General features: G+C 46.7%; 1 protein-coding gene across 1 annotated transcript in view; it reads right to left on the reverse strand.

Annotated features, from left to right (window-relative positions):
- The window catches only part of LOC120054993 (rho GTPase-activating protein SYDE2-like), an 81,107-nt gene that overhangs the window by 28,384 nt on the left and 24,759 nt on the right, over nt 1-27,964 (reverse strand). Inside the window, exons 3-4 of the mRNA XM_039002808.1 lie at nt 11,051-12,249; nt 2,861-2,987 (exon numbers count right to left, since the gene is read on the reverse strand). Coding sequence (XP_038858736.1) covers nt 2,861-2,987; nt 11,051-12,249 — 1,326 coding nt within the window. The remainder of the gene's footprint in view (nt 1-2,860; nt 2,988-11,050; nt 12,250-27,964) is intronic.

Below are 27,964 nucleotides of genomic sequence, written 5' to 3' on the forward strand. Positions count from 1 at the left end.
ATAGATGGGACTCTCAGATAACTGTCCATGCATTAGCTACCAGGTGGAGAAACAACATCAGTTACATCTACAATGATCCTCGTACAGCCTCATTGCTATGTTACATAGACTAGAAATATATTATATTTCAATAATAACTTAAAAATGGCAGATGTTGTGACTGACCTAGTCGGCCTCTCAAAAGCCTCCTTGTGTAAAGCATGGCGTTCTCTGAGATCAGAACCAGAGAAGTCTGAAGTAATGCCTGGCCGGTGACCGAAGCACACCACCGTGACTAAAACTAAAATGAGCAGCTTGTCCTTCCATCTGTGCTCCTAACTGAAGGGGCTGGGGGGCGGGTCTGTGGACACTGGGTCCTGCCAAAGCCCTCCCAGCCCTGGAGGAATGTCTCTGAGTCAAAGGGGGCTAAAGAGAGAGAGAGCTCCTGCCCCCCTCCACCACCCTTCTTGATTTAAGTCACATCCCAGCTGTCAACACTGATTCAATTACAGTAGAGACCTACACCATCTAGACTCCTGTTGTAATCCATGTTAACCTACATACAACTTCTGAATGTACTGACAAGTCAAGTTTTAATGTTAATACCAAAAAAGTCTGTACCTGAAAATACTGTATCGCAATAAAAAAAATCTAACCCAGAAATTCCGCTGCCTGAGACAAAAAGAGCCATTGGCTACATTCAGTTCATGTATGTTACCAAAACTATTCTCTATTCAGAGCATGACAATCATGATGAGTTGTTTCCTTTGTCTGGGATCATGGTTTGAAACAAAATAAGGCTAGGCAGTTCACATGTTTTGCAAGCTTTGGATTGAACTTTGACACGGGGTAATCCCTTTCAATACCTCCGCCTTTTAAATTAGCCGGGTGACAACCCAGACCTCGCCGCCTCCTCTTAGCTCATCCATTTGGCCTGCTTATTAGCTAGTCTCTCTGTCTCTCTCTCTGGCTGACCTGACTACACTCAAACCACCAACCCCCATACCCCACCCCCCTCTATCTATCACTGCTCTCAGCCCAGCCACCCTTCCCCCACGCTCTCTCTCTCACTCCCTCAGCCCATCTGCAACAGCCACACGCTCGGCAGAGTAAATTTAGACAGCAAGCAAAAACCAACAATCCACACTGGTGCTGGCCCTTTTTTCTAACCCGCTCAACTGTTAACTGTGTTCTTTGCCCTGCCATGCTAATGCATTTGGATCAAAGCAGGCATGATACGAGGACGCCTATATGGGCCTCTTTCCAAAACCAACAGCAGCTCCCACAATGCCAAGGGGCTTCCATGGTCTTCCTCTTTTTCGGTGGGAAGAAAATAATAATCCATGAGCAAGTATTTTTATTTATTATTTTTCTCTTAACTGTTGCCCCTCCCCTGTCTATTCCCGGAATCTGTATTCATTGGTTAACAAGTGACATGGCAGACATACTCTGGAAGTTAACAGATCATTGGTGTTGTTTAGATATTTTGATCAGGCTAACATCCTTCTGCAGGCTGCAGCGAAGGGGAATATTGGACATTCACTCGAGTCCCAACTTCAAGCAGAGTGAAACTGGGTTATTGTCCTCTATTTTATGTGTAAATAATGGTAACCCTCAGTGTGTGAGTTATGTTCAGGGGTCTGTGTGTGCGTGTGTGTGTGTGTGTGTGTGTGTGTGTGTGTGTGTGTGTGTGTGTGTGTGTGTGTGTGTGTGTCAGAGCGGGGGTGGTCAGAGCGAGTGGCATGTCTAAACCTGGGGAAGAGAAATGAAGGAATGACCTAAATGCACATTGGTCTGGATGGTTGGCTGGCTGATGTGAGGGCTCTCCTCTCAGACACACTCACATGCTGGTGGTATGCTGACTGGAATGCTTTTACAACAAACAAAGACATGCATGCACACACAAAGTAAGCATGCATGCACACACACACACATGTACACACACACACATATACACACACACACACACACGTAAATGCAAACGCACACACACATGCACAGACACATGTGTGACGTGTGTACAGTACCCTCAGAGAGCATTCACACCCCTTGACTTTTTCCACATTTTGTTTTGTTACAAAGTGGGATTAAAATGGATTGAATTGTCGTTTTTGGTCAAAGACCTACACAAAATACTCTGTAATGTCAAAGTGGAAGAAAAATTATAACATTTGTAAAAAATATATGACAAATAAAACTCTAATATATTTTGATGAGATAAGTATTCAACCCCCTGAGTCAATACATGTTAGAATCACCTTTACCAGCGATTAAGAGCTTACCACACCTGGATTGTACAACATTTGGCCATTATTCTTTTCAAAATTCTTCAAGCTCTGTCAAATTGGTTGTTGATCATTGCTAGTCAACAATTTGCAGGTCGTGCAATCGATTTTAAAGCAGATTTAAATCAAAACCGTAACTCGGCCACTCAGGAACATTCACTGTCTTCTTGGTAAGCAACTCTGTTTTAGGTTATTGTTCTGCTGAAAGGTGAATTCATCTCCCAGTGTCTGGTGGAAAGCAGACTGGACCAGGTTTTCCTCTAGGATTTTTGCTGTGCTTAGCTCCATTCTTTTCTATCTTGAAAAACTCCTTATCGATTATAAGCATACCCATAATATGATGCATCCACCACTATGCTTGAAAATATAGAAAGTGGTACTCAGTAATGTGTTGTATTGAATTTGGATTGGCCCCAAACATAACACTTTGTATTCAGGACAAAAAGTGAATTGCTTTACCACATTTTTTGCAGTATTAATTTAGTGCCTTGTTGCAAACAACTTTCTAAAGGCACTGTACATGTCACACACACAGCAATAGTTTCACTAGGTGTTACAGGACACAGGTTCTGATGCTATTTGCAGTGTAATGTTACCTGTGATGACGTTGATGTCAGGGTAGGTGTTTTCACAGAGCTCCACACGCAGGCTGTCCCTTTCAAAGGCCTCCCGAAGCTCCTTCTTTACTGCAGCTGAACCACACAGACGGTAGAGGCCCACAACCTGCAGAAACACACACACAACCAGGTAAAATACACACAACCTGCAAAAACAGACACAACCAGGTTAAATACACACAACCTGCAAAAACACACACAAAACCAGGTAAAATACACACAACTTGCAAAAACATAGGTCAAATACAGGCAAACAAAACCCCCCAGCAAAAACACACAACTAGGTCAAATACAAAGACAAAACCTGGTAAAATCACTCACATGACTAGGTTAAATACTCACCGTCCCAAATACAGAGTGCAGACCCTCTAACATGAATCATACACAGAGGGTTATACCATTATCTAGTATATACAACAGTGTTTCCCCTAGGATTTTCAGCAGCGGTGGCAGATAGTGGACGGGCGGAGGGAGGCACTTCTGGTGACTTTTAAAAAGACATTCTACTCCAAAATGCATAAAACTTATATGAGGTTGACAACATCTGAAATATAACTGATGTGCACCACTGCACTGTAGAAATGATGAGGAGCTCTCATTCACGCCATTGCTTGCTATGTTTGCTACAAATATATGTTGTAACTTGTCACTCTGATCTTAAAGGGATAGTATGAGATTTTGGCAATTCCCCAAAAAATTGTATCCATGGGTTAATCTGACTCTGGATAAGTATAAAAAGGGCTTAATTGCCACAATCTGGCACTATTCCCTTAAAAGCGTAAAATATAAATAAACACCTGACTGAGTTTGAGAAACCTTGGCTTAGATCATGTATTTCATCCCTCTCAAATCGTGCTGTGGCGCATTCTTCTGTCTCTTTTACAAAACAGGTGTAAAAAAAACAGATCGGACAAGTAGGCGTGCAATGGATTATGGTCTTTGTAGTTAATTAACATTATTTCTGCGCTAAACTATGTAGAATTTTGGCCTGTTGGAAACTACAACTCCCTACTACATCACACACTTCGGGCATGATCTGATTTATCTCTACAGAAACTGCACAACGTGTGCATTGAGCGGACAGAGCGGACATTTTTTTACAAAATGGAATTCAAATTATTGAACCGATGTCTGTCAATGAGTTGTTTGAAAACCGAAATGTCAGTTAATCGCTCAGCACTAATGACTAGCAAGGATCCCACAGCTGTCAGTTCAAAACATGGCAGTCACCCACTGTAAACAACCTCTTAGAGTAGCAACAGAGTAGTTACATGACCAGTGAAACCACCATGGAAAACCCATGGGAACACGGAGCGTGTGTGTACTGGCTGATCACAATATACACTTAATTACACTGTTATGAACTGTTTGGAACTGTTATGAATAGCTCAATGATACAGCTTTCTAATCTCCGGCCAGGGAACTGCCATGTTCCAGGTAGTGCAGCACCTATCTATGGTTCTGGGTGGTACGAAGCCTCTTTGCTTTGTTTCTTACTAAACAATAAGTTTAATGAGTACAATGCAGAAACCACACGTTCTCTTGCATAACCCAGAGGGGTACTGCACTGACTGGACTCTTCACAACTGGAATGGGAAGCTAGCTAAACAACAACAAGCATAAAAGACCTGTATTTATGGGAAATATGTTTGAAAAGGGTTTAAATGATATTGTAAATTGAAATGGTAGAGTTATGTCTTTCATGGAGTAATCAGAATTGTATGGGAAGGTCTGCTCAATCCAAGATTACAACCAATTGATTACAGCATTACCCCAAAAAGGGAGGATGCAGGTGGCAGCGGTAGGAGGTAGGGAACTGGTCTGTCTGCCCAATATAAAGGATCAAAACTCGTGGAGGAATGAAAATAGCATAAATAGGAAAGTATACCCGTTTAATTTGAGGCCCGGATGTTTACAGCTGTGCCATACAGATTGCAAAATAGTTGGGAAGAGATTTAATGTACCGATTCCATGGTACAGGGTGTATGAGTTGATATATAAAATGACGTAAGATTCAAGACTTTGTGCTTTTCAGCTCAAATTATTATATAGAATGGTTGAGGAGCAACTCTTGGCGAACTGTAGGGGGGATCTTGGAGGGCTGGTGGGAGATCTGTCAACATGCCCTTGAGCAGGGCATTGACCCTGGTTGCTTTTGTGTGTCGCTCTGGATGGGAGGCTGTTAGATGACTAATATGATGTAGTTGCTGAGTGGCTTCACTGCAAGTATATTGTATGTTTTGAATATAATTTAAAAAAAAATATATATATATATATTTTTTTTTTTAAACACCAAGCATGGTGTCACACATTCCAACAACTAGGGGGACGTTTACTGGACACAGATTATTCCTAGTCCTGGACTAAAAAGCATCCTCAATAGGGAATCTCCATTTAATTGGCTTTGAAAAAACATGTGCAGAAAAGTCTTCACCCACACCCCTTTGAGCAATTTCCTAACGGTATACAGTACCAGTCAAATGTTTTGACACACCTACTCATTCCAGGGTTTTTCTTTATGTTTTACTATTTTCTACATTGTATAATAATAGTGAAGACATCAAAACTATGAAATAACACATATGGAATCATGTAGTAACCAAAAAAGTGTTAAACAAATAAAAATATATTTTATATTTGAGATTCTTCAAAGTAGCCACCCTTTGCCTTGATGACAACTTTGCACACGCTTGGTAATCTCTGAACCAGCTTCATGAGGTAGTCACATGGAATGCATTTCAATTAACAGGTGTGCCTTGTTAAAAGTTAATTTGTGTAATTTCTTTCCTTCTTAATGCGTTTGTGCCAATCAGTTGTGTTGTGACAAGGTAGGGGTGGTATACAGAAGATAGCCCTATTTGGTAAAAGACCAAAAACCATAAAAAACCATCAAGTGCTATGATGAAACTGGCTCTCATGAGGACCGCCACAGAGGATAAGTTCATTAGAGTTAACTGCTCTTCAGATTGCAACAAGTAACAGATACATCTCAACATCAACTGTTCAGAGGAGACTGTGTGAATCAGGCCTTCATGGTCGATTTGCTGCAAAGAAACTACTACTAAAGGACACTAATAAGAAGAAGAGACTTGCTTGGGCCAAGAAACACGAGCAATCTGTCCTTTGGTCTGATGAGTCCAAATTGGAGATTTTTGGTTCCAACCACCGTGTCTTTGTGAGACGCAGAGTAGGTGAACGGATGATCTCCGCATGTGTGGTTCCCACCAAGAAGCATGGAGGAGGAGGTGTGATGGTGCTTTGCTGGTGACACTGTCAGTGATTTATTTAGAATTCAAGGCACACCTAACCAGGATGGCTACCACAGCATTCTGCAGTGATACTCCATCCAATCTGGTTTGCACTTAGTGGGACTGTCATTTGTTTTCAACAGGACAATGACCCAACACACCTCCAGGCTGTGGGGCTATTTGACCAAGAAGAAGAGTGATGGTGCGGCATCAGATGACCTGGCCTCCACAATCACCCAACCTCAACCCAATTGAGATTGTTTGGGATGAGTCGGGCCACAGAGTGAAGGATAAGCAGCCAACAAGTGCTCAGCATAGTCCTTCAAGACTGTTGGAAAAGCATTCCTCATTAAGCTGGTTGAGAGAATGCCAAGAGTGTGCAAAGCTGTCATCAAGGAAAATGGTGGCTACTTTGAAGAATCTAAAATCTAAAATATATTTGGTTTGTTTAACACTTTTTTGGTTACTATATGAGTTAGTTCATAGTTTTGATGTCTTCACTATAATTCTACAATATAGTAAAAACAAAAAAAAGGAAAAAAAAATAATAATTTTTTATGTACTGTATGTAAATTCGATATATATGTATTTCATTTCAATAAATGTGCAAACATTTCTACAAACATGTTTTCACTTTGTCATTATGGGGTATTGTGTGTAGATGGGTGCCAAAAAAATCTATTTAATCCATTTTGAATTCCGCCTGTAAAACAATATAATGTGGAATAAGCCAAGGGGTCTGAATACTTTCTGAAGGCACTGTTGCTGGATATCTATGGTGTTTACAGGCCTCCTGGCTCCAGCCCCTAGCTCGGTACATAGCTGGATATCTATGGTGTTTACAGGCCTCCTGACTCCAGCCCCTAGCTCGGTACATCGCTGGATATCTATGGTGTTTACAGGCCTCCTGGCTCCAGCCCCTAGCTCGGTACATAGCTGGATATCTATGGTGTTTACAGGCCTCCTGGCTCCAGCCCCTAGCTCGGTACATAGCTGGATATCTATGGTGTTTACAGGCCTCCTGGCTCCAGCCCCTAGCTCGGTACATCGCTGGATATCTATGGTGTTTACAGGCCTCCTGGCTCCAGCCCCTAGCTCGGTACATAGCTGGATATCTATGGTGTTTACAGGCCTCTTGGCTCCAGCCCCTAGCTCGGTACATAGCTGGATATCTATGGTGTTTACAGGCCTCCTGGCTCCAGCCCCTAGCTCGGTACATAGCTGGATATCTATGGTGTTTACAGGCCTCTTGGCTCCAGCCCCTAGCTCGGTACATAGCTGGATATCTATGGTGTTTACAGGCCTCCTGACTCCAGCCCCTAGCTCGGTACATAGCTGGATATCTATGGTGTTTACAGGCCTCCTGGCTCCAGCCCTTAGCTCGGTACATCGCTGGATATCTATGGTGTTTACAGGCCTCCTGACTCCAGCCCCTAGCTCGGTACATAGCTGGATATCTATGGTGTTTACAGGCCTCCTGACTCCAGCCCCTAGCTCGGCACATAGCTGGATATCTATGGTGTTTACAGGCCTCCTGGCTCCAGCCCTTAGCTCAGTACATAGCTGGATATCTGTGGTGTTTACAGGCCTCCTGACTCCAGCCTCTAGCTCGGCACATAGCTGGATATCTATGGTGTTTACAGGCCTCCTGGCTCCAGCCCCTAGCTCGGCACATAGCTGGATATCTATGGTGTTTACAGGCCTCCTGACTCCAGCCCCTAGCTCGGCACATAGCTGGATATCTATGGTGTTTACAGGCCTCCTGGCTCCAGCCCTTAGCTCAGTACATAGCTGGATATCTATGGTGTTTACAGGCCTCCTGACTCCAGCCTCTAGCTCGGCACATAGCTGGATATCTATGGTGTTTACAGGCCTCCTGGCTCCAGCCCCTAGCTTGGCACATAGCTGGATATCTATGGTGTTTACAGGCCTCCTGGCTCCAGCCCCTAGCTTGGCACATAGCTGGATATCTATGGTGTTTACAGGCCTCCTGACTCCAGCCCCTAGCTCGGCACATCGCTGGAAATCTACAGCGCATTCGGAAAGTACTCAGATCCCTTGACTTTTTCCACATTTTGTTACATTACAGCCTTATTCTAAAATGGATTAAATTAGTCCTTTAGGTGCCTTTTGGCAAACTCCAAGCAGGCTATCATGTGCCTTTTACTGAGGAGTGGCTTACGTCTGGCCACTCTACCATAAAGGCCTGATTGGCGGAGTGCTGCAGAGATGGTTGTCCTTCTGGAAGGCTCTCCCATCTCCACAGAGGAACTCTGGAGCTCTGTCAGAGTGACCATCCGGTTCTTGGTTACCTCCCTGACCAAGGCCCGCCTCCCCCGATTGCTCAGTTTGGCCGTGCGGGCAGCTCTAGGAAGAGCCTTGGTGGTTCTAAACTTCTTCCATTTAAGAATGGCCACTGTGTTCTTGGGGACCTTCGATGCTGCAGAAATGTTTTTGTGCCCTTCCCCAGACCTGTGATTCGACACAATCCTGTCTCTGAGCTCTAAGGTTTTTGGGCTGACATGTACAGTCAACTGTGGGACCTTATATAGGGAGGTATGTGCCTTTCCAAATCATGTCCAATCAATTAAATTTACCACAGGTGGACTCCAATCAAGTTGTAGAAACATCTTAAGGTAGATCAATGGAAACAGGATGCACCTGAGCTCAATTTCGAGTCTCATAGCAAAGGGTCTGAATACTTATTTAAATAAGGTATTTATGTTTTATTATTTTTAATACATTTGCAAAAACTTCTAAAAACCTGTTTTTGCTTTGTCATTATGGGGTATTTTGTGTAGATGAGGAAAAAATGTCATATAATCAATTTTAGAATAAGGCTTTAACGTAACAAAATGTGGAAAAAGTAAAGGGGTCTGAATACTTTCCGAATGTACTGTATATTTTTTTACAGGCCTCTAGGCTCCAGCCCCTAGCTTGGTACATAGCTGGTTATCTATGACTTTTAACAGGCCTCCAGACTACAGCCACTAATGTCTACACAGGCCACTAGCCACACTGTTTGTGACTGAGAGCTCTCTGTTCTGTCTAGCATTTCTAAACCCCACTCACTCACACGAGAGGGTAAAAAATGGGCAGATTAGGCAGGGATTTAGCTTAGTGCAAGAGTAAACAGAAGTCACTGGGCACAATGAACAACAAGCCTATTGAAAGAAAGCTCTTTCTTTAGTTTAGAGTGAGTAGCAGCTCTGAGAGGAGAGAGCAGAGAGCACACAGACAGGCAGTAGTTTGACAGCTGATGGTGAAGAGGCCTTGGCCTTATCTGCTGCTGCTGAGCAACACACACACACCAATAGGAAACAATGGTCTGTCCTCGCCTTAATTAAAAACAACAGAATGGTTTCCCGTGGTGAGTCAGAGACTTCCTGAATGAGCGAGCATGAGGACAGGCAAGCAGGCACCCATGCACCCCCACCCACACACCCAGCCACACACACAGGCTTGTTGGACCCCTAACTAAGCCAATCAGTAGGGATGGGAATATGCGATCTTGACAGGTAGCAAAAAGATGGATGCACCTGCACCATTCACAAACTTCTGACCCCCTTCTAGGAAAACAATGCACTAAAATTCACTGACTTTTTACTAAAGATAATAGAACTAGTGGAGCTGATATCAGATAGTTATTTGTCTCAACATATGTCAATTTCATCACTTAGCAGGCACTCTTACACAGAGCAACTTGCAGTAGTGAGTGCATTCATTTCATACTTTCATTTTCTCCTTACTGGTCACCCATGGGAATCGGACCCACAACCCTGGCGTTGCAAGCCTCATGCTCTACCAACTGAGCCACACGGGACTATATCAGACAGATACATTTTCTGAAAGGGCATCTGTCTCTTACAAATACAAAAATACGCCTTACTGCAACCCCACACACATTACTCGCTCCTGGGACACCAATCAGCAGTTGTTTCAGAACAGCCACATTCATCCAGTGCCTTAAAGGCTTTACAGCCCCAGAGGCCATGCATTTATGGAGACACTGAAATGAGAGTAGTCTCCATCTAGGGATACACATCATTATTTCTAAAGACATGCTATGCTGTGTGTCTGGCTCTCTCTGCATGCCTCTGTGACACGTCCTATACATTCCTGTGTAATCTGATGTAGATCCCCCCTAACCCCTCTCAAACAAGGTAAAGATGGCTCCAAACTGCATCTAGTGATAATCATCTCCCCTACACAAACTCTACCAAGTCTCTGAGTTATGTTTGTCTCTTGAATCAACAGAGAAAGGGAGAGAGAAATTGAGAAAGAGAGAGAGGAGGGGGAGAGAGCGTGAGAGAGGGGGAGAGAGAGAAATGGAGGAGTACAAAGAAAACGCAGCTAATAAATGTACTTGGCCAGTGGCTAAAACCATTAGCACACTGGCCAGCCCTTACCTCAGGTTACTCGTTTTCAATGTACTCCTCCATTTGATAGATTAGCTGTGGAGAGGACCGGAGAAAGCAATGGCGAAAGACCCAAGGAGGTTGCCCCACCAAGGCGTAGCCTCTCAGGGCACCCCCCCCCCCCCCCCGGGTGTATAGATGTCCTACGGGCAGCAGCCAGCAGCACAGTTTTACTGCTGGGCAGAGTCTCAACTAATTAGAATAAACCAAAGCTGGAGTGTCTCTCCTTTGGCATTGGACTTCAAAGAAGAAGAAGAGGAGTTGGAGGAGGTAGAGGGCATTATGTCTGATTTCAGCAAGTCTATCCAGTATGTTCAGTTAGCTAGTTTCAAGTATCATGCCAAACTAATAACTTTCACATGGTTTTCTGCAACATACAGCTAGTACTGTACAACTACAATAACTACATTTCATCAAATTCACACAAGTCTACCACCATAGAGATGAATCCGCTAAATCTGCCAAACAAACATTAAACATGAACTCTCATGAGCTGAACTCACCTGGCAGCCTCTCTTCTCAATCTCTGTGATGCACTTCTCGATGAGCAGGGGCACCATGAGTCCTGAGTTCTCCCTCTCCACTACCCTCCAGGCCTCCACCCCAAACATCTGTCGCTCCCGGTCCCCATCGTAGCCTCCGTCCAGGGAGTTCTGCCAATGCTCCATCAGGTTCAGCTTCACGTAGATCAGGCCTCGTGGCTCCAGCTTCACGGCCAGCTGATGACTCCTGGTCACCCTGAAGAGAGCCGGTAGCACCACAGTGCCATGACAGCACACACGGTTCTTCTTGGGTGTGGGGTCCCAGCTGAACACCACTAGCTTCAGGTGCTGGGCGTTCTCCAGCTCGATGTTGAAGGTGTGGTCCATGTCTAGGAAGGTGGTCCGGCAGGTGAGCAGGGCAGTGCGTGCCTTGTTGACCGAGTCCACCTGGATGGCGCAGTAGACGTCCCGGGAGTCGACACGTGGCGGCTTGAGGTCCTCAGCGCCGTAGAAGTGCAGGCTCATCAGGCCTGAGATGTATTGGGTGCACTTGGGCTGTTCTGTGAAGGCGTAGTGGCGGAACGCGTCAATGTCTAGTTCTGTGCCGTGCAGCTTGGAGCTGCCACCTCCTCCTGTTACTCCTCCTGCTCCTGTTCTCTCTCCTCCTCCAGTGGCTGGGTCTTTCTCTTTCTCCTTCCCCTTGCCTCCCTTGCCCTCTGAGGACCTGTGCTTCCCAGACTTGGCCACCAGTTCTGGGGAGTCCCCGTCACTGAGGTAGCCCCCCTTGCTAGCCGACATGGAGGTCCCGCTGCTCTTCTTCTTGCTGTAACTTTGCTGCGTCGACACACTGCTGTCCAAGTGATATCTCGAGATCACATTACGGCTGGCGGCCGCCCCCTGCCCGCCCCCTGGGGACAACCTGGGAGGAGCTGAGCCTGGTTCTGACCCACTATTGGTTTTGGGACACTGGGTCCTTGTCTCTGATTGGCTGCTCACGCTGGCTCCGTTACCGCTGGTGTTGTTGTTGTTGCTAGGGATCCCTTTGACGCTGAGCTTGCGGCTGAGTTCCGGAAGCTTCTTCATCTTCATGGAGAGTTTCCTGACGGTGCGCGGGGACTTGATCTTGTCCGGGAATGACCAGTTGAGGGAGCTTCCCTTCTTAGCAGGGTTGGGGCTGGAGGGAGGCGAGAAGCCGGGTGTGGCCAGGTCAGGGCCTTCTGCTGCAGTGGGAACAACAAGGACAGACAGACAGACAGAGAGACAGACAGAGACAGAGACAGAGAGAGAGAGAGAGAGAGAGAGAGAGAGAGAGAGAGAGAGAGAGAGAGAGAGACCATGTTGAAACTCACAGAGGTCACCAGAGAAAATACACTAAGATAGACACAACACTCAACCTTTAGATACTAAAGAAGGGTACTGGGAAGATTTATTGAAGGTTAAACAAATCTAAATTGAATTATGTATATGTAATAGTTTTTAGACGGCTGACAGTTAGACAGGGGTTGACATGAGACTAACATGGGACTAAATTCAACTGCTTTACATCATCAGCAATAGCTTGCATTCCAGACCAGACCATAACAAACTTCACCATTGAAAAAATAGGTCAGTTGTTAGCTAAGAATGAACTCCTGTGATGTGGTTAACTAAATTAAATGCTAGGTAAATTCTAGATTACGGTAGATCTTATTAGCAAAGGTGTGAGCGAGCCAGGTCTCTGAAGCAAATTGTTACACAAAGAGGAATTAGACACTTCTGCTTCAGGGCTCAGGGCTAACATTGCTGAAGGGAGAACCCATTACTAACACATCCATTCAATGGTATGCATCTACAAGTTGCCTAAATTACACTCAGGAATGTTAGAGCCTGGAGAGAAGCTCCTAACCAGTAGTCTTATGTCCAGAGTGAGAGTCGAAAGCCTCTGAACCAGTAGCCTGGGGCCAGAGTGAGAGTCTAGTAGAAAGAAAGCCTCTGAAGTGGGACTGAATTTGGGAGCTCCTTCTCAGATCTTTCCCCCAAGGCACTGTCCTTCAGCGGGCTCTGCCTGCTTCCATGATCCATCCATCCATCCAGCCATACTCTGTTTCTACAACAACAACCCCTCTTGCGCCAAACTATTCAAATAATTTGTTTCAGTAGAAGTTTGTCAGGTTAAACGAATCCATCTGGCCTTCCCCAGCAGCGAGCCAGCACCAGGTGGGGTGGACAGAGAGGACATGGACAGGACAGCCCTCACCCTCCAGCCTGAGGCCAGGCCAGCTACAGTTTAGATGACTGAAGTGTCCCGCTGATCCCCCGACAGGATTCTTGAGCCCATTTCAAACGGAGAAGAGCACTTTTCCCTTTCCTAATAGGATTTCCTCCTTTGCTAACCTTTCCCTTTTTCTATCCTCTCCCCTTTTCACACATGACAGGGAAATATCATCAGCTTCAAGGGACAGAATGTCCAAAACATGTAACATGGCTGAGGTAACTCATTTATATATTGTACAGAACCAAAATCACTCTGTATCACCACCATTTTAAGAGAACTGTATGATTTGGTGCACTGCAGTACCAGTAGTATATACATTCATGGCCTTTCAAGACAATAAGTCAGTAACTAGTACAACAAAAACTTTATTTAATTTCTTCAACATTCAGTTACTTTTTGAGCACAATTCTGTCACAGTTGAATATTTCAGCAATAAGGCCAGAGGAGGTGTGGTATATGGCCAATATACCACGGCTAAGGGCTGTTCTTATGCACGACACAATGCTGAGTATATTGGCCATATATCACACCTCCTCTGGCCTTATTGCTGAAATATTCATAATAGCCTTATTGCTATTATAAACTGGTTACCAACGTAATTATATCAGTAAAACTAAACGTTTTGTCATACCCATGGTATACGGTCTGATATACCATGGCTTTCAGCCAATCAGAATTCAGGGATCAAACCACACAGTTGAATATAAGACAATAAATCACTCCAAAACACTCTACAATGTGCTTATTCTCTATTTACAGTTATCACTTGCGTATCATTTTCAGTTTTCTGTTTTCAAACCGCAAGTTCCTCCACACTGCTGAAACAAAGAAGTGATTCTGTTGGCTATTCATTGTGAAGAGAGCAAAGGAGAGGGAAAGGGAGAGAGAAGGAGAGTAAAAGAGAGGAAGGAGAAAATAGAAGAAAGAGAGATAGAGGGAAAGAGAGTTAAAGAGCGAGAGGAAGAGAAAAAGAAAGCAAAGAGAAAGAGAGAGAGAGCACAGAAGAGGGTAGCATGACCTGCCAACATACCCTGCTCTATTTTCAGAGGGGCCTGCTGTGCTATTCTGGAGAGAGAGGTAAGAGGGAGGCAGGGAGGGGGTAGGGGAGGTGTCGGAGGGTGTAGCGAGGGGGTAAGAGGGATGCAGGGAGGGGGAAGAGGAGGTGTCGGAGGGTGTAGCGAGGGGGTAAGAGGGAGGCAGGGAGGGGGAAGAGGAGGTGTCGGAGGGTGTAGCGAGGGGGTAAGAGGGATGCAGGGAGGGGGAAGAGGAGGTGTCGGAGGGTGTAGCGAGGGGGTAAGATGGAGGCAGGGGGGGGAAAAGGAGGTGTCGGAGGGTGTAGCGAGGGGGTAAGATGGAGGCAGGGAGGGGGAAGAGGAGGTGTCGGAGGGTGTAGCGAGGGGGTAAGAGGGATGCAGGGAGGGGGAAGAGGAGGTGTCGGAGGGTGTAGCGAGGGGGTAAGATGGAGGCAGAAGAGGAGGTGTCGGAGGGTGTAGCGAGGGGGTAAGATGGAGGCAGGGAGGGGGAAAAGGAGGTGTCGGAGGGTGTAGCGAGGGGGTAAGATGGAGGCAGGGAGGGGGAAAAGGAGGTGTCGGAGGGTGTAGCGAGGGGGTAAGATGGAGGCAGGGAGGGGGAAGAGGAGGTGTCGGAGGGTGTAGCGAGGGGGTAAGAGGGATGCAGGGAGGGGAAGAGGAGGTGTCGGAGGGTGTAGCGAGGGGGTAAGATGGAGGCAGGGAGGGGGAAAAGGAGGTGTCGGAGGGTGTAGCGAGGGGGTAAGATGGAGGCAGGGAGGGGGAAAAGGAGGTGTCGGAGGGTGTAGCGAGGGGGTAAGATGGAGGCAGGGAGGGGGAAGAGGAGGTGTCGGAGGGTGTAGCAAGGGGGTAAGATGGAGGCAGGGAGGGGGAAAAGGAGGTGTCGGAGGGTGTAGCGAGGGGGTAAGATGGAGGCAGGGAGGGGGAAAAGGAGGTGTCGGAGGGTGTAGCGAGGGGGTAAGATGGAGGCAGGGAGGGGGAAAAGGAGGTGTCGGAGGGTGTAGCGAGGGGGTAAGATGGAGGCAGGGAGGGGGAAGAGGAGGTGTCGGAGGGTGTAGCGAGGGGGTAAGATGGAGGCAGGGAGGGGGAAAAAGGAGGTGTCGGAGGGTGTAGCGAGGGGGTAAGATGGAGGCAGGGAGGGGGAAGAGGAGGTGTCGGAGGGTGTAGCGAGGGGGTAAGATGGAGGCAGGGAGGGGGTAGGGGAGGTGTCGGAGGGTGTAGCGAGGGGGTAAGAGGGATGCAGGGAGGGGGAAGAGGAGGTGTCGGAGGGTGTAGCGAGGGGGTAAGATGGAGGCAGGGAGGGGGAAAAGGAGGTGTCGGAGGGTGTAGCGAGGGGGTAAGAGGGATGCAGGGAGGGGGAAGAGGAGGTGTCGGAGGGTGTAGCGAGGGGGTAAGAGGGATGCAGGGAGGGGGAAGAAGAGGTGTCGGAGGGTGTAGCGAGGGGGTAAGATGGAGGCAGGGAGGGGGAAGAGGAGGTGTCGGAGGGTGTAGCGAGGGGGTAAGAGGGATGCAGGGAGGGGGAAGAGGAGGTGTCGGAGGGTGTAGCGAGGGGGTAAGATGGAGGCAGGGAGGGGGAAGAGGAGGTGTCGGAGGGTGTAGCGAGGGGGTAAGATGGAGGCAGGGAGGGGGAAAAGGAGGTGTCGGAGGGTGTAGCGAGGGGGTAAGATGGAGGCAGGGAGGGGGAAGAGGAGGTGTCGGAGGGTGTAGCGAGGGGGTAAGATGGAGGCAGCAGTAGGGCAGAGTGGGTTGCTGCATGCATGAAGAGGGGCAGACAGAAGACGAGAGGGGGGGAGAAGGGGGTATGGGGGGGGACAAAGGCACTCCTTGTACTGCGAATCAGAGGCCTGGCCAGTGAAAGGGGGTGTTATCTGACATTCCATAATAAACCATGTTTAGCCTCCATTCCCTTTCCTTAGGCTGCTGAATATAAATCCCTGTTAGCTAGTGGTTCCTGACAATAACAAATACCAGCACACAGAGGTGGAAAGGGGGAGAGAGCCGGACCAAAGGTGCAAAATACCTCTGGAAGAAGTGCCAAACAACATCTAGGGTGGGTCCCAGATACTGAGGTTTAGGTTTCGCCAAACTCACATGCCTTCAGAAGGTACTGAAACCACTGGAACACATTTTTGACCAATCAACTTTCAAAATCTCCTATAATAAAGGTAAATTACTTGTAAAGCAAATGTATGTTCAAATGTATTGTCTGATTTTATGTCCGTTTTCAGATTAGTACATGATGTGGAAATGTATTTGGCAATTATCCTAAATCTAATGGTATGAACAGAACCCTCATCCACAACAGCCAACTGAGTTAAATCTGGTGGATATAACATTTACCAAGTAGAATAATATTACCTTTAAAACAAATCCAATGACTACTGTGCTGTTCTCCATAGTTCCCTCACTATTCTGTAGCCATTTACCCTGTGGCAACATCTACAGCAACGTCAGAGAGAAAGAGAGGGACAGACACTCAACACCCTCTACCTGAGGATCAGGGGAACTGTTTGATACTTAACCCCCGGGGGATGTTCATAGGGTCAAAGGGCAAAGGGTTGCATTCCGCACGCTGGAACCGGAGCTGGGTGACCAGTGTCGCCCCCATACACCCCCCTCTCCCTTATGACCCCCAAGGCCCACCCCGGGCAGACTGTCACTGACACCCTTCTAACAAAGAAAAGGAATTTATGGCCCTTGATTGCCTTTAATAACGTTCTGGGCCCAGAGAGGTGCTAAGCGAGAGAGCGGTGTGTGTGTGTGTGTGTGTGTGTGTGTGGAAGGAGTGTGTGTATGTGTGTGTGTGTGTGTGTGTGTATATGTGTGTGGGCATAAAGAGAGACTGTGTGTGTGGGGGGGAGGCATGGTATGTGTGAATACGGCAGTGTGAGAAAGTTAGTGTGTTCTGTAACAGTAACTGTGTGTGTATGAGTGCACTTCCTCTGACATAAGGTGATAGGAGACAAAGTTGATGTCCTTAATTACCCCTAGGCAATTCCACGGTAACAGAGTCTCATTTACTTGAAGAACAGCGCAGATGCAAAGTTTGATAACAGAATGATGGTGTGTGCTGTTTGTGCTGTCATTCTGTTACCAAACCTTGCATCTGCACTTTTCTTCAAGTAAATCTGTTTTTGCACCATTTTCTGTGGAAATTGTCAAAGCTGCAATATGTAACTTTTTGTGCGACCCAACCAAATTCACATAGAAATGTTCCCATTCTTAAGTTTAGTTTTTGCATCTTTTACTTTCGGTTTGGTACACCAGCATCAAACAGCTGAAAATACTATATTTTTGGTTATTGAAAATATATTTCACAGCGGTTTAGATGGTACAATGATTTTTTACACTTGCTTGTTTTGTCACATAAACTGAAATTAGGCAAACTATTAACATTTTTCAACCAGGAAATGGATGAACGATTTCTGCATATTGCAGTCCTTGTGCATAGAGTTGTATGGTTTGTTTAAAGTTATACTTCGGGATTTTGGCATTGAAGCCCTTTATCTACTTCCCCAAAATCAGATGAACTCATGGATTAGCAACATGCATGCCCCGGCCACCTAAATATCTGTCTTTTTCAACCATCTATTTCCTGTGTTTGAGTGGTCCAAAATCCCTTGTCACTTAAATCTCGCTGGATAGATTGCTTTCATTTTACTCCTGAGACTCTCATACTCTTGCTTGTGCCTGTCGTTATTCCCATTAACGTTACGACCGCGTAAATGTTTGGAATTACCTGTCAAACACAACCCGGTAATGGCTGAAATGGGCTCAATGGAATACATCGTCTCTCCGTTGAATCTATAAGAACATCAAAGCTTCGTCTGAGATTTAACGCCTCATCGACACTTACATCACAAGAAAGAGAAGAGACTTTTATTTTGATGGGTGTACATTCTTTGGTGGAATTTTAAAAAGTAATAATTTAATACAGTTGAAATGCTTACAAATTAGTTGCACTGAAATGAAAGAAACTTCTGAAAATTAACACTCTGATTATAGTGATAGTATGTCTGATTTTGCAAACAATGTACAATATGTATAGATAGGTGTAATCTAGAGCCAAGCGTGTTGACTTGTTATCTGAGGGTATCCTGCTATTGACACATTTGTTGAATAATGCAACAGAATTTGACAACAACAGTAATTAATAAGGCAGTCTAGACAGTGCAGATAGGCCTAGACCAATCAATCAATTAAATGTATTTATAAAGCCCTTTTAACATCAGTCGATGTCACAAAGTGATATACAGAAACCCAGCCTAAACCCCAAACAGCAAGCAATGCAGACAGCACATTGTTGGTGTTGCAAACCTGTTCCACCCCTTTATGTTAATGTATTAATACATGCAAATACACCCAGTGTATTTATGCAAATGCTGCACATATAACTTTATTTTAACACAAAATATATATAAAAAAATGCCTGATAGCATTAGAAAATGTAAATATGAGTGCATTCTAAGAAAAAAAAGTGATATTTGACATTAAATTGAATACCTGAATTCCCAACAAAATTCTTGAACTTCATTCATTATTTGTCCATGCCAGTAAAATGTTTAATATGCTATAATTCTTTATTTAACTAGGCAAGTCAGTTAAGAACAAATTCTTATTTGCAATGACGGCCTAGGAACAGTGGGTTAACTGTCTTGTTCAGGGGCAGAACGACAGTATCTTCATATATTGTCCAACTGTTGCATGTATTACAACTGTTTTTAGAACATTTTAACAATTTTGATGACTGTTGCTACATGGATACCATTTGTATGTCTCTGCATCCAGTTTGAAAGAAGTTAGAGGTAGTTTCGCGAGCCAATGCTAACTGCGCTAATGCTAGCTAGCAAATGCGCTAACGCCAGTTAGCAATTGCGCTAACGCTAGTTAGCAATTTCCTTCAAACTGCACACAGAGCCATAAAAATGGCATCCACGGATTAATCTGACTCTGGGGAAGTAGATAATGGCTTTCATTGCCAAAATCCCAAAATATCCCTTCAACTTTGCAATCATTGTTTTTTTGGGGCATACATTTTAAAGTGAAAAACTGCCCTCCCCCCTGCAAACTCTCACACACTCATTATAGACAAAAACAGAGAAGGAAAGAGAGTTCTCTAGTGCACTGTTCTCTGGCACCCTATTCTCTAGTGCACTACTTTCGACCAGGGCCCATAGGTCTCTGATCAAAGTAGTGCACTGTATAGGGAATAGGCTGCAATTTGGAACACAGTCAGAGACACTGTATTGGTGTCTCTCCTCTCCTTGAGGCCTAAATCATTCAGTGCTGGAATCCTTTCAGAGGCCATAGCAGCCAAGGGAGGTGTTTCATTACAATAGTGAACAAATATAGTATGGTGACCAAATATAGTATACGTCCCCTATTCCCTACAGTGCACCACTGAACTACTTTTGACCATTACCCTATGGGCCTTATAGTGTACTAAATAGGAAACAGGGTGCCATTTGGGATACACACATAGCCAGGCATGGTAGGCAGGCCCTATGCTTTCTATACTCCCAATAGCACAACAACATGGCTACCTGCCAACGCAGACTGTCTTGCTCTCTATGTAGACTAAGGCTACTGCCACAGGCATTCCAACTCAGCCCAGAGATCCTCTGTATCTCCAACAACAGTGTGTGTGTGTGTGTGTGTGTGTGTGTGTGTGTGTGTGTGTATATTTTCACTCTTGTGATCCCCTGAGTCAAAATTAATGAAATGATCCTTCATTTACTACAGCGCTTCACTTTTGCAGGCTGATCCGATCCAAACAACCATAAAAATAGCTCTGATCACATTTGACCCCATAGGCCCAACTTCCAGATTTCCTGTCCAGGCGCTATGGGAACACACACCTGCCTCTACATGCTCTCTATAGTCCATTCGTCATTATCCTCCATACAAACACAGCATTCAGCCAGACAAAGGAGCAGTCAATGACAGCCCTATGAGGAGTCTAGGGTGTATCCGGTTAGGAAAAAGAACCAACCAACCAGCCGGACAGAAAGACAGAGATAGTAGGTCTAGTGTTGAACTGGGTCATTCTAATCTAACGTGCATAAATTAATTATTATTCAACAGACACTCTTATTATTCAAAGCCAGTAACAAAGTGTTATCCATTTTTAGCCACTTGTAATGAAGTAGCCCTCTGTGCTAGCGGGTTTGGCTCATAGTGAAGAGGGGATTGAGACTTTATAAAGGAGAAGAGGAGGAGGGTGATAGGATGTAGGCATCACAAAAACCTGAAAAAGGAGTAGGACACTATAGTTCCCCTCTCCATTCTTCTATCCCCCTTTTATTCTAATCTAGGGCCTTCTTTTACAGGCTGCATGTGGACAATATGGCGCTACTGAATGCAGTGATCATACTACCCCCATGTCTGTTCCTCCCTGTAGCCTGTGGAAAGTAGATTGAGTGACAGGTCTCCATTACTCCCTGTGGGGAGAGGGGTGAAACAATTCCATGACCAGTCAGTCAGTCAGTTAGTCACTCACGACTAGAAGGCCAAATCACACAGCACAGCAGACATTTGTCCTTTAAACTTAAGTTCTCAACCTTACCTCCCCTCCCAATAACCCCACCAACCAGCTAATAGTACACCCTGCTTAACCGTGTTGTCTTAAGGGTCAAAAATGACCCCCCACTATGTTTAAGAGCAGAGAAAAAACCCTAAATGATCTTTTTTCAACTTGAAATTGGATTACTTTTCCTAGAGTGACCCCAACATTAGAAAAAGTGAAACATCGCCTTTGTTCTTATTTCCATGAAAGCTGTACACCACCAGGGTACAAAGATTGTCTTAGGGTCATTTTTGACATGGCAGTTTTAAAATAATTTACACACCACAAAAAACACAACGACAGACACACACACACACACAATGAGAAATGTAGATTATGTGTGCTACTGATGAACTCAGACAAAACTAAAACGTTCTTGTGCATGTGCACCATCTCCCCTCCATGACCCCACACATGACTCAAGTTCACAGACAAAATTAACAAAATTTCAGACAAAATAAAAATTTCTTGAAAGCATTGTTTACTAATGGGGAATGTAGTCAGAGGCTATAAAGGTGCTGCAGATGACAGTCCCCCCAGTTCTCTCTTTGCTGAAGCCATGATTCTCAGTGCACAACAGGTTGTAGATCAGATTTTTTCAGATGTCCAGGAGGAACAAGAGAGCAATGATTTAGAAGAGTAGGTATCTGAAGAAGAAGATGGGGGAAGAATACAACCCAGAGCACGATGCATCATCTTCAGATGAAGAAGAAATCCCCCAAGATGAAAGAGAGACATTTTTGTCAAAGAACAGCAAAATAACATGGTCCTTGTCACCATATGACAACCAGGGCAGGATGGCAGCACAAAATGTCATAAGGATGACCCCATGGCCCACAAGACATGCAGTTGTCCATGCCCAGGACATCACCTCAACATTCTACATGTTCATCACACCAGCCATAGAAAAAATCATCCCGGAGATGACAAATTTGGAGGATTTCCGTAAATATGGAGACAACTGGAAAAGGATGGATAAGATTGACCTGCGTGCCTACATAGGGCTGCTAATCTTAGCGGGTGTGTAAGGTCCCGAGGTGAGGCTACATGTAGTCTCTGGGATGCAGGGAGTGGAAGGTCGATTTTCCGTGCCACAATGCCACTGAAAGTCTTTCACACTTTACCAAGAATGCTACGATTTGACAAGAGAGGTCTGGGAGAAGTGGGTGGAGCGTCTGCCATACCTCTACAACCCTGGGCCTGAAGTAACAGTGGATGAGCAACTGGTTCCATTCAGAGGTACATTTTTATATTCATATCTGTAATGTAAGTGATTTTCACTGTTCATTTTATTAGGTATTGCTGTAATATCACTGATTTATGTGATTGTTTTCTGTGACATTGATACTAATTACTGATAGTAATCTCTTTTGTCAAAAGGTCGCTGTCCTTTCCGGCAGTATATGCCCAGCAAGCCAGCAAAGTATGGCATCAAGATATGGGTGGCCTGTGATGCACAATCCAGCTACGCTTGGAAGATGCAAGTCTACACAGGGAAGCCGACCAGTGGAGGCCCGGTGAAGAACCAGGGGATGCGGGTTGTGCTTGATGTGACAGATGGACAAATGGGGTACAATGTCACGTGACAATTTCTTCACCTCTTATGAACTCAGCCAGCAGCTCCTGAAGAGGAAGATCATTGTAACGGCAGTCTACTTCGTCCTCCTCCTCAGACGAGGAGAGGCGAGAAGGATCAGAGGACCAATACGCAGCGTGGTAATTTTCCATAATGAATTTAATCAACACAAAACAATACACTATACAAAACAACAAAAGAACATACCGTCACAGTCCTAGCTGGTGCAGAACACAAACACAGAGACAGGAAATAACCACCCACAATCCCCAACACAAAACAAGCCACCTATATATGATTCTCAATCAGGGACAACGATTGACAGCTGTCTCTGATTGAGAACCATATCAGGCTGAACATAGAAACAGACGAACTAGACACACAACATAGAATTCCCACCCAGCTCACGTCCTGACCAACACTAAACAAGCAAAACACATAAGAACTCTGGTCAGGACGTTACAGTACCCCCCCCCTGAGGTGCGGACTCCGAACGCACCCCTAAAACTCAAGGGGAGGGTCTGGGTGGGCATCTGTCCGCGGTGGCGGCTCCGGCGGTGGACGAGGACACCACTCCACCACTGTCTTTGTCCCCCTCCTTAGCGTCCTTTGAGTGGCGACCCTCGCCCACGACCTTGGCCTAAGAATCCTCCCCAAGGCCCCCACATGATTTAGGAGGTAGCTCAGGACAGAGAGGTAGCTCAGGACAGAGAGGTAGCTCATGACAGAGGGGCAGCTCAGGACGAATGGCAGCTCCGGACTCAATGGCAGCTCCGGACTGAGTGGCAGCTCCGGACTGAGTGGCAGCTCCGGACTGGGTGGCAGCTCCGGACTGGGTGGCAGCTCCGGACTGGGTGGCAGCTCCGGACTGGGTGGCAGCTCATGACTGTAGGGCAGCTCATGACTGGAGGGCAGCTCATGACTGGAGGGCAGCTCATGACTGGAGGGCAGCTCATGACTGGAGGGCAGCTCATGACTGGAGGGCAGCTCATGACTGTAGGGCAGCTCATGACTATAGGGCAGCTCATGACTGGAGGGCAGCTCATGACTGGAGGGCAGCTCATGACTGGAGGGCAGCTCTGGCAGCTCCTGACTGGCTGGCGGCTCTGGCAGCTCCTGACTGGCTGGCGGCTCTGGCAGCTCCTGACTGGCTGGCGGCTCTGGCAGCTCCTGACTGGCTGGCGGCTCTGGCAGCTCCTGACTGACGGACGGCTCTAGCGGCTCCTGACTGACGGACGGCTCTAATGGCTCGGGACAGACGGGCGGCTCTAATGGCTCGTGGCAGACGGACGGCTCAGATGGCGCTGGGCAGACAGATGGCTCAGATGGCGCTGGGCAGACAGATGACTCAGACGGCGCTGGGCAGACGGATGGCTCAGATGGCGCTGGGCAGACGGATGGCTCAGACGGCACTGGGCAGACGGATGGCTCAGACGGCGCTGGGCAGACGGATGGCTCAGACGGCGCTGGGCAGACGGATGGCTCAGACGGCGCTGGGCAGACGGATGGCTCAGATGGTGCTGGGCAGGCAGGCAGTGCAGGCAGCTCAGACGGCGCTGGGCAGACGAGCAGTGCAGGCGGCGTTGAGCAGACGAGCAGTGCAGGCAGTTCAGACGGCGCTGGGCAGGCAGGCAGCTCAGACGGCGCTGGACAGACGAGCAGTGCAGGCGGCGTTGAGCAGACGAGCAGTGCAGGCAGTTCAGACGGCGCTGGGCAGGCAGGCAGCTCAGACGGCGCTGGACAGACGAGCAGTGCAGGCGGCGTTGGGCAGACGGCCGACTCTGACCTGCTGAGGCGCACAGTAGGCCTGGTGCGTGGTGCCGGAACTGATGCTACCGGACTGGAGACACGCACCTCAAGGCTAGTGCGGGGAGCAGGAACAGGGCACACTGGACTCTCGATGCGCACTATAGGCCTGGTGCGTGGTACCGGCACTGGTGGTACCGGGCTGAGGGCACGCACCTCAGGGCGAGTGCGGGGAGAAGGAACAGTGCGTACAGGGCTCTGGAGACGCACAGGAGGCTTGGTGCGTGGTGCCGGAACTGGAGGTACTGAGCTGGAGACACGCACCACAGGGAGAGTGCGTGGAGGAGGAACAGGGCTCTGGAGACGCACTGGAAGCCTGGTGCGTGGTGTAGGCACTGGTGGTACTGGGCTGGAGCGGGAAGGTAGCGCCGGATATACCGGACTGTGCAGGCGTACTGGCTCCCTTGAGCACTGAGCCTGCCCAACCTTACCTGGTTGCATGCTCCCCGTAGCCCGTCCAGTGCGGGGAGGTGGAATAACCCGCACTGGGCTGTGTTGGCGAACCGGGGACACCATGCGTAAGGCTGGTGCCATGTACACCGGCCCGAGGAGACGTACTGGAGGCCAGATATGTAGAGCCGGCTTCATGGCACTTGGCTCAATGCTCACTCTAGCCCGCCCAGTGCGGGGAGGTGGAATAACCCGCACCGGGCTATGCACCCGTACAGGAGACACCGTGCGGTCTTCCGCATTACAAGGTGCCTGCCCGTACTCCTGCTCTCCACGGTAAGCATGGGAAGTGGGCGCAGGTTTCCTACCTGCCCTCGCCACACTACCCTTTAGCCCCCCCCCCCCCCAAGACATTTTTGGGGTTTCTTCACGGGCTTCCAGCCCCGCTTCCGTGCTGCCTCCTCAGACCACCGCTCCTGGGCTTTAGCTGCCTCCATCTCTTCCCGAGAGCGGCGATATTCTCCAACCTTAGCCCAGGGTCCTTCTCCGTTAAATATTTGCTCCCATGACCATTCCTCCTGGTACCGCTGCTGCTGTCGCTGCTGCCCGTTGCCACGCTGCTTGATCCTTGTTTGGTGGGTGGTTCTGTAACGGCAGTCTACTTCGTCCTCCTCCTCAGACGAGGAGAGGCGAGAAGGATCAGAGGACCAATACGCAGCGTGGTAATTTTCCATAATGAATTTAATCAACACAAAACAATACACTATACAAAACAACAAAAGAACATACCGTCACAGTCCTAGCTGGTGCAGAACACAAACACAGAGACAGGAAATAACCACCCACAATCCCCAACACAAAACAAGCCACCTATATATGATTCTCAATCAGGGACAACGATTGACAGCTGTCTCTGATTGAGAACCATATCAGGCTGAACATAGAAACAGACGAACTAGACACACAACATAGAATTCCCACCCAGCTCACGTCCTGACCAACACTAAACATGCAAAACACATAAGAACTCTGGTCAGGACGTTACAATCATCATGGTTGGCACAGTTAGAAAGAACAAGCCTGAGCTCCCCCTGCACTCCTTGCAACAAGGGGGAGAGAGGGCTTCTCATCAAAGTTTGCCTTCACCCCCACCACCACTCTAGTTTCTTACCTCCCAAAGAGGAACAAGAATGTGGTCCTCCTGAGCACACTGCACAAAACGGCTGAGATCAGTGATCGTGAGGACAGGAAGCCAGCCATCATCCTGGACTACAACCACAACAAATGAGGCACGGACAACCTGGACAAGGTGATTGGAACTTACAGCTGCAGGAGGATGACTGCCCGCTGGCCCCTGGTCATCTTCCATAACATGATTGATGTGTCCTCATACAATGCCTTCGTGATATGGAACAAGATCAACCCTACCTGGATGCCTGATAAGCGGAACAAGAGGAGGGTGTTCCTGGAGCAGCTGGGAAAGGCACTTGTAACACCACACATTTAAAGAAGTGAGCGCCTCCCCCGCACAGCAGCCTCTGCAGCGCTTGTGAAAGCTGTTCAGGGGGCTGAATCTTGTCCTGATCCACCTGAGGCTGCAGATGGGGCAGGCAAGAGGAGGAGATGCCAATTCTGTCCCCCAAAGAAGGACTGTAAAACAAATACTATGTGCTGCACATGTGAGAATATCTGCAAAGTCCATGCTCACACACTTGCACACTGTCCTACATGTGCTAATTAGAATTGACTGATTTATGTTCTTCACGTTTTTGTTTTGTATCTATTATCTTATTTTATTCGTATATATTGTTGTTGTTTATACACCTTGTGGGTGGGGGCAATGGCTCAAAAAATGGGAGACGACTAGTATTTTGTAGTTGAATTCCTCATTGTACAGTATGTAAGAATATATCACTATGTTGCCAAAAAAGTTCAAGACTGTTATTGCTTCCCTTCAATAAAATGCATTCAAAACTACTTTCTGCACATTTCTGATACTTTCTTAGGCTATAGAAGTGCTATCTCTTGCTAAAAAAAATATGTTTACACCTATACAGTATCTTTAGTAATAATAATAATAAACCTCTACTTAAGTAAAGAAAACAATTATGACAGCTGTGTTGTAATAAAAACAAATGGTGTCCACTGATTAAATGCAGTCTTTCTGCATTGTAAAGAGGGAAAACCCAGATATTCACAAAGTTTGTGATGAATGACAGGTTGTTTCTTCATGCAAAATAGATTTGGGGTTTAAAGTTCAATAAGCTGCATTATTTTAGGGGTTTAGTGAAGGCGGGGCATTTTTTACCTTTAGGACAAGGGGAGTATACAGAATGTTAAGACTACACAAGGGTTAAGTCAGGGACATGTCTGATACATTGTCCTCCTGCAAACCCAAAACACGGCCTGTCACACTGCCACTTCCCGCCGTGACAGCATCTCATTTAGATGTAGCACTCAGCTCCTGTTACATCCCAAAGGATTATGGGAGTATTTTTACCACTTTACAGAGACCTGGACACATACATCATCATCGTCATCATCATCATCATTATTATTATTATTATAGGGCTCACCTCACCGCCGTTCACAACCACTGTGACTGACTGACTGACGGATAAATAGGTAACTTCACCTCTCACTGGGTGCCTAGCTGGCACACACACAACGTAGTAACACACACACACACACTTTCTGTTTGATGACACGTAATGCGGTAGGTTCTTTTTTGTTGAGACACGGGTTGAAGTGTGGAGTGGCGTCGGCTAACCCACAGGAGCCGACCGCAAAGTCAACAACGAGCAGGGAGTTCCGGAGTGGAACACTGAAACACAAAACACTCACTGAACACTCCCCATCATTCACAACACAGAACACAGCAAGCAGCACATCTCCCAGATAACTAGGCGACCTACACTATCACAAGGACGCCACATTCCACACAACACAACAACATACTGACTCATTAATGACACAAGTTCCTGTAAATGCCTTTCTGACTCAGTCACAGATCAATCACACAGAATTCACACAGAATTCACAGAATAAGAACAGATTGATAAACCAACAGAATAATCATGCAACTTCTCTCTACACAGAGGAGGCTTTCTACGTGCTTTACCCTTTCATCGTTTAACCATGAAAGACTGTGGGAAATATCTGGAATTTCACACTGTACCATATCAAATGACAAGAGCAGAAAATAGCTTAGTTTTAATTGGTTATAATCAGTGTCTGTGGCTATTCCAGCATTCATGTGCTGGAACACTGAGACCCCCCTCAGGCCCTGGCCTAAGCCTAATCCTGATCCTGCATG

The sequence above is a fragment of the Salvelinus namaycush genome, chromosome 10 (assembly GCF_016432855.1).
Source record: "Salvelinus namaycush isolate Seneca chromosome 10, SaNama_1.0, whole genome shotgun sequence".
NCBI lineage: Eukaryota > Metazoa > Chordata > Actinopteri > Salmoniformes > Salmonidae > Salvelinus > Salvelinus namaycush.